The 7689-nt window shown below is 47.4% G+C and overlaps 1 protein-coding gene and 1 long non-coding RNA gene across 2 annotated transcripts in view; one reads left to right on the top strand and one right to left on the bottom strand.

The window, feature by feature from the left end:
- The window catches only part of LOC109322665, a 19556-nt gene that overhangs the window by 2871 nt on the left and 8996 nt on the right, over positions 1 to 7689 (bottom strand). The gene's annotated exons all lie outside the window — the stretch shown is intronic.
- XRCC5 (X-ray repair cross complementing 5) overlaps positions 7 to 7689 on the top strand; it is a 72970-nt gene continuing 65287 nt past the window's right edge. Inside the window, exons 1-4 of the mRNA XM_019553745.1 lie at positions 7 to 28; positions 4703 to 4816; positions 5459 to 5642; positions 6864 to 6912. Of these exons, the coding sequence (XP_019409290.1) occupies positions 8 to 28; positions 4703 to 4816; positions 5459 to 5642; positions 6864 to 6912 (368 nt within the window). The 5' untranslated portion in view covers position 7. The remainder of the gene's footprint in view (positions 29 to 4702; positions 4817 to 5458; positions 5643 to 6863; positions 6913 to 7689) is intronic.

Genomic DNA, 7689 nt, shown 5'->3' with positions numbered 1-7689 from the left:
GGCGGCGATGGCGCGCGGCGGCAGCAAGGTATCGGGTCCGCCGCGGTCCCACAAGCCCCCGCGCCGGGGGGGTGCCCACCCGCCGTGTTCACGGGGGCCGCTCCGGATTCACCCGGGGTGTGTGCTTAGGTGCATCCGGATTAAGGCCCCCTCGGAGCTCTGTGTGTAAACGGGTCTCGGCCGGGGGCAGCCCGTTCCGGATTAACTCTGTGTGTGTTCAGCGGGTCTCGGTGTGGTCAGTTGGTTAACCTGGATTATAGCCCCCTTGGAGGTTTGTGTGTGAACCAGTCACAGCCTGGACTAGTCCACTCCGGATTAACCCTGTGTGTGTGTTGAGTTGCTGCTGTGGCTAATCCGGATTAGTGCCCCCTTGGAGCCTCATGTGTAAACAGCCATGCGGCCCATTCTAGATTAACCCTGTGTGTGTTCAGTGAGTCTCGGCCTGGGGCAGCCCACTCCAGATTAACTCCGCATGAGTTCAGTTGCTGCTTTGGCTAATCTGGATTAGCACCCTCTTGGAGGCCCGTGTGTGAACCATTCACAGCCTGAACTAACCCGCTCCGGATCAACCCCATCTGCGTTCAGTTGCTGCTTTGGCTAATACGCATCAGCGCTCCCTCGGAGCCCCAAACGTGAACGGGTCTCGCTCCAGATTAAATGGGGGCATGAGTTCATTTGCCGCTTTGGCTGATCTGGATTAACACCCCTGCGGAGCCTCGCGTGTGAACCGGTCACGACCCGGCCTAGCCCGCTCCAGATTAAACCGGTGTGCGTTCAGTTGCTGCTTGGGCTCGTCGAGATTAGCACCCCCTCGGAGACTTGTGTGTGAACAGGTGATGCCCCGGGCTCACCCGCTCCGGATTAGCGCAGCACGCGTGTCCAGCCACCAGTCCCTTTAAGCGCGCCAGGACCTGCCTAAAGACTTTTGTTTGCAGCTCTCTAGTCGGTCTCAGAAACGACACCGCTGAGCCCCGAGCAAGGTGGTTCGACATTAACTCGGTGCGTCTACACGAGCGACGCTTGCGCCTTTGATCGCACTGCAGACAAACTCGGAAGAGGTGTTTTATCGGCCGGAATATGGGGTCCATTGTGTTTTCTCCAACACCGTCGAAAACGGGGTCGATTGGTTTTGGTCGCTGGTCTCATTACTGGCATTGGGCTGTTTTCTTGAACTGAATGATTTGAAAACACCTGTTTTTAACAGATCATCCTTGAAATAGAATAACTAGACTTTTTGAAGACATTTCCTTGGAAAAGAGAAACAAAAGGAAAGGGGTGGGGGCCTTTGGGCAGCGTTTACAAGGGGATGCGATGTTCCTTTCTGGCCTATCCAGAACAGTTAGGGCTGCACTTCGTGGCATTTCTCTGTAGGTACCATTTTAAGTTTGCTTTGTTGCTGCTGCTTCTGATAAGCACGCTCTACATCACAAGGGCCCAGGAGCAAAACGTGTGGGGGAGGCTGCCCTGCAGAACGGTGCTTGAGAGTAGTGTCATCACATGAAACGATGAGCGCAACCGACTGCATGGGCGCTTTCAGATGCACTCGAGACACGAACGAACGTACAAATAAGCAGGCCCGGTCCTCTTGACTCGCTCATTTGCAGTAGGGGTGTCAGACTCATCCTGCGGGCTTGAGGAGAAGCATGGAGCCGATCCACGGACTGGAGGAGCAGCGCAAGGCCGGTCCACGTGCCAGATCGGCTCCCGCACGCAGGAGCACCACACGCCAAGAATGCCAAACTGGGCCCACGTGCAACATGTGCTAGATCTGTCCCTGCGTGCATGCAGTGTGTGGTGTGCAGTCCAGGTCTGTACACTGCATGCAGCGTGCACTGGATCTGGCCCTGTGTACCACATGCAGCACATGCCGGATCCGCTGCTGCATGCAGCACGCGTGACACAGGAATGTGCAGGGCACATGCTGTATCCAGCCTGTGCACTGCACGTGTCGTGTGGGGCTAGTCCAGCATGTGCCATGTGTGGCATGCGGGCCAGACTGATATTCCTTATTTCCAGGGAATTTAAATGTTACTTGTAGTACTAGCAGGGACAAAATGCTCAGACAGAAGTGTGATTTTACCAGGGTCCCTTTTCATAAGAAGTAGATAGAAAAAGACAAGTTTTCTCCTTGTGTGCCAGTGTCTTGGAAGATGAAGATAAAAAAGTTGAACTTGGTGAACATATAGTAAAACTTGATCGCAAGAGAGTTTGACAGCATTGGATTTGATGCACCGTCTTTCTGCCTAGAAACGTTGAAAAGGGGAATTGATTTCCATTACAGTCATAATGCCTCAGGAGTTACTTTACCCCAGGAAAGAGAGATCCAGTCATTGACCAGGAGATTGACAAAGAAACCGAAACAAAATCATTTACCTGCATATTTTTGCACTCAGCTTATTTTTGCACCTGCACGGGAGAACAACCGAACGTGCAGTATGTGGCACCACAGGCGTGTCTGCAGCACCACATACCGCACGGCCGTGCTCCTCTGGCTGTGGCCTAGAAGGTCAAGTGCGGTACTTTTTTGCCATCGATGCTCTCTCTATAAATTTAATCTTATGCAGCTCTTTATAGTCTTTAATTATTTTCTGTGCTCCTGTTGGCTACCACAATTCAGTGCAACCTAAAATAGTGTTGCAATAGCAACATCAGTGAAGTAGTTCTTTGTCCTGTGAGTTGAGGATCTTTAAAGCAGGCATATTCAGCTCAGCCTGCGGGCGAAATCCAGCCTGCGGAGCCACGGCATCTGGCCTGCAGGGACTCCCATGGGTTGGAAATTTGGTGGCAATTAGTACTGCCACCCCTGCTCACTGCCAAATTTGCAAGCCCAGTACAGCTGGGTTGGGGCCGGGCCATGCCCCTTTCCACACCTCATGGCCAGGCTGAGGCCAAGCCATGCCTCCTTGCCTCCAGCTGGCTGGGTTGGGGCTGGGCTGTGTGCCCACCCCCTGCATGGCTGGATCAGGGCCAGGCTTCCCCAGCCCCCTCCATGCTTATCCAGCCCCCGGACAGACTGGGCACTGTGCGTCCAGCCCACCGGTTCTAAAGCATAAGTTAGCTTTGACCACATCCTTAGAGACAGGCATGCAAACTGAAGTAGGTAAAGCGACTTCTTCCTTTAACAGGGCAGAGAATACAACCCAAGCCTTGAATCCCTGTCCACTGCTTTCACACCCGTGTCGTTCATGCAGCTCCACTGTGTGGTCACTTGGATGCATCTCGCATCGTAAAACAGGCTGGCTTATACTAGAAAAAAGTTCTCTTGACCCATAGCCCAGACACAACCAGATTTGTTCCGGCAACGTTAAGGATTTCCTGCCTACTGGATGAGGTGTTGAGCTCTTGAAATCCCATGCTTCAGCCTGTGCCAGCAAATGAAAAGTGGTCCTTGTTCAGTTTCTATCTCGGGGCATAACAAGTGGATGATTTGTCCTGTGCTGAACTCCTCTTCCGACTTCATTCAGGCAGCTAACACAATGATTTAGGCTGATCAGGGAAAATGGAGGCTACGAGGAACTTAACAAAAGTAGAATGGGGAACACGTCGCACGGTGAAATTCAACATTAATAGAGTATCATAGTAGAAAGCAGAAGAGATCATTTGGTCTGTTCGTGTGCATTGCTGTGGCATAGACTAAGTCAGCCGCATCTCCACTTAGGAAAGAGACCTGTGCTCTGTCTATACTATGCTGCATCTGAGGCTGGAGCATCTGGTAGGAGACCGCACACCCGGCTCTGCTCCGTGGCCCCCCGGTAGCAGCTGTGCTGGCAGGGGGAAGCTCAAATGGATGTCGGCAGTCAGCTGAAGGCACTGCGGTGTCTTCACATGCCTGCAGCTGGCTACAGGGCAGCAGCAGAAACTTGACTTCTTTTGGGAGAGGTGGAGCGACTCTGCAGGTGCTGCTCTCACACAGGGACTTTGAGCGTGCACCCACTCAAACCTCTGTAGTGTAGGTCAGGCCCCTAGCATTAGGAAGAATATCTTGGTCCAAAGCATTGCATGTCATGCATTGCTAAGGTCACTGGGATTTGGTCCCTTAAGTTACTCGAGCACTTTTGAAAACGGGGCTTAGATCTTAAAAACCTTAACCAGGGTTTTTACAATCAGAAGGGGTGATAAATTGATGCTTCACTGCAAAAGCCATCTGCTAACGGACAGGGATAGGAAGAAACTTCCCCTGAGAGCAGATTATTCTGTTATTGACTGGTTGCACCTTCCCCTGAACATCTGCACTAGCCAGTCTCTGAGACAGGAGACTGATCTAGGTAGAGCACGGTCCCAGCCAGTTTAGGAAGGCCAGGAAAGACTGTCCTGGATATATTCCTGCTTCCATTCAGGAAGAGCACACACCAACTGCAGGTGCTTCCTCAGCCTGACAAAGGGTATTTATACCCGAAAGCTTGCAAAGAAAATTTTTTCCAACTATTCGATTTGGTTTAACAAAAGAGATTAGATTTACCTAAAGAACCTTGTTTGTCTGTGTCCTTGGACCAACACAGCTACAGCCTACACCCCTGTCCTGTATATATGCATTTCATATTAGAAGTCAGATGAATGGGTAATACAGGGAATTATGGGGAATAATAACATGGAGGGTTAAAATGTAAGTTTTAGGTTGCTCAGGGGATGAATACACTTTTTAAATGATTTCACCTAGATTAGCCCCAATATTTACTAATTCAGCTTGCTGTTTTTCTTCCAGGCAGCCATAGTGCTATGTCTGGATGTAGGCTTTTCAATGAGCAATTCTGCCCCTGGAGAGGAGTCTCCGTTTGAACAAGCCAAGAAGGTTATGATGAAATTCGTTCAGCGCCAGGTACTTGTGATTTCATTTTACATGTGTTACGCTTAGACGTGGCACCTGAGAGTGTGAATCTGTGAAGGGAACAGTGAGGCCAAGGCCTACCAGACACTCTTCTTTATTCCTTGGTTACTAAGCAAATGGAAAATAATTACAAGTATTCTCCTTTACTGTTGCATGTGAGTACTACCCTTTCCCTTGGCAGCAATTACACAAGAACAAACTCAAAATATGCAAACTAAGACAAGTGACCTTTTTTGACATGAGACACCCTTTGATGACAGGGGACACTTCCATTTTAGGCTGGAAGAGGTGTTTCTGCAAAGAATTGCTCTCTCAGCTTACAGTGCTGAAGTAATGCGAAGATTTAGTATCTTATGGGATCACACTGTGAAATGCAGCATCCCATTTTACTCATTTTACCCCAGATACCAGCTAGTGGTCCCACTGCAGCCTGCTGGCTGATTTTAAATCTAAATTAGAGAGCCACATATGTGATTACAGCTGGAAGAGTTGTATATATGGTATCACTGCAAATTGAGCTTGCTCTAACTGATGCTCAGCTGCAAAATTTGTATAGCTTGCTGTCTATTAACTATATGTATCTACAAAGCTATGTATATTTTTATATCTTTTTTGGACCTCCTCCATCTCCAGGTGTTCGCCGAGAGCAAAGAGGAAGTCTCTGTGGTTTTGTTTGGTACAGATGGTACCAAGAATAACCTTGCCGGTGGGGATCAGTATCGGAACATCACTGTGCAGAGACACCTGATGCTCCCGGATATTGATTTGCTGGAGGACATAGAAAAAAAGATTCAACCGGGCTCTCAACAAGCTGACTGTATCCTTTCTGGCTGCAGACAATTTCTAACCAGATAAAATTGCATGGGGGACTGGGGGTGCATGTTGTGCAACTGGCCTAGACCTGCTGTTCAAGACATTAAGCTTGTCTAGTTTTGCTGATTTACAAGTTGAAAGTTTGCACAAGGGCCAGATTCCCCCATGAACCGCATTTTAGATTACTTTATGTAGCAGTGGGTTTTCATAGCAGCAGTGTGTTGGTCCCAGTGAATTGTCGCTAATAGAAAGTTTAGAGTTAATTAAGTGTTGACCACATATCTATATGTTTTCTTTTCCCCTCTTACAGAAGAGAGATACCTTAGGTATCAAATATACTGTCTTTTTAAAGAGATGTTACAAAACCTAATATACCGTTTTTTTTTATCACGTTAAAACTCTTCAAAAACTTCTCCACAACCAGAAGAGCTAGAAATCAAACACAGAAGCAGCTGTGAGGACGTATCAAATAGACCGTTCTTGATTTCTCTCTGAGATGCTTCTTTTGTGAAAAGTTCCCGTTCGGTTCAGTCAGCAGAGCTGCTGTTGGTGACATAAATAAGGAGTTTTTAAAGCCGGATGCCTGCATCTGTTCTTTTAGAGTTTCATTTAAAAGCTCTTTCAGTTTCTCCTCACCCAAAAGAGAGTTTTTTTGTTTTTTTTTAACTAAAGTCAGGTTAGCAGAACAGTTGGAGGAGCCTGCAGCCGGTCAGTTGTGTGTTATCCCAAGTTGGGCATATTCTCCATTTCTTGGGGGTGTAGTGATAAGAATAAGTCCTCAGTGAAAATTTCTTTGTGAAAGCAATTGTGAAGAGGATGTCAGAGACACATTTTCAGGGGGAACCTGCATGAAGAATGTCATTCATTGAAGCTGCATGCAGTTTTTGTTCCTGGATGTCAAACATAAAGAGGTTACATTAATATGGTATTGGCTATAAATATGCTTTATTGGGCCTGATCCTACCCCTGTTTGAATTTTTTTTATCGACAGTCGCATAATTGGGTCCTTGAAACAGTCTTTTCACTTAAAGTGGTAAGGCAGAAGCTGGTATTAACAGGAGCCTCTCCACAGGGAGGACATTGGGAAATTAAAATATGTGTGATTAAAAATAACTTGTCAGCATAAATGGTGTTTGAGTTGCTAAAATTAAGAGCTATAACATGGGAAAGACAGAGCATTTATAGCAGTCTTATTCTAAGCATGTTTTTTCTTTAACGCACTTAGTCTTGGATGCGCTTGTGGTGTGCATGGACTTGCTGCAGAACGAAACAGTGTAAGTACTGTAGCCTAGGACCATTTATAGAAGAGGTCTGGTGGGATCTTCAAAGCTGACCTGACTTCTCTTTAATACAGCAAGACTGTGTGAATAGAGAAAATGCTGCTTTTTAAAAAAAAAACATACCATGATAATAAGTTTCCAGAAGAGCTTACAGGTGAATCCCTGCCTCTCAGAGAATTAAAGAAAACCCGAGTGTATCAGCTGAGGAGTTGTGAACAGAGGGATGTGTTCATGGGATTGTGCTAGGCACAGATAAAACTTCATCTGGAAAACTGTGTGCAATGCTGGTCACCAGGGTTCATAATAAATTAATACATATTTGAAGAGGTGGAAAAAGGGTTAGCTAAGATGATGAGTAGGTGGGAACTAGAAGAGCTTGCTCTGTGCAGCCTAGCAGAGCAAAGCCTGAGAGAGGGATGTGATTGTGCCTGTGCAAACATTGGAGTAAACAGCTTGCAAGGATAAAAACTACTTGAGCTAAAGGGCAATGTTGGCACTAAACCAAATGGGTATATATTGGTCATGAATCGATTTAAGCTGGAAAGTGAAAGATGATTTCTGCGCAGCAGAGCACTGAGGTTACAGGCAGAAAAATGGAGGCAAAAAAACAAATGTAGGGGTAGCAGTGGATATAATCTTCCTGGACTTCCGGAAGGCTTTTGACACTGTCTCTCACCCTGTTCTCATTAAGAAACTGGGGGGCTGTGGTGTAGACACCCACACAGTCAAATGGGTCGCCAGCTGGCTGGTGGGCTGCACCCAGAGGGTGGT

The sequence above is a fragment of the Crocodylus porosus genome, unplaced genomic scaffold (assembly GCF_001723895.1).
Source record: "Crocodylus porosus isolate Cpor-Errol unplaced genomic scaffold, CroPor_comp1, whole genome shotgun sequence".
Lineage (NCBI taxonomy): Eukaryota > Metazoa > Chordata > Crocodylia > Crocodylidae > Crocodylus > Crocodylus porosus.
This window is presented reverse-complemented; position numbering and strand designations above follow the sequence as displayed.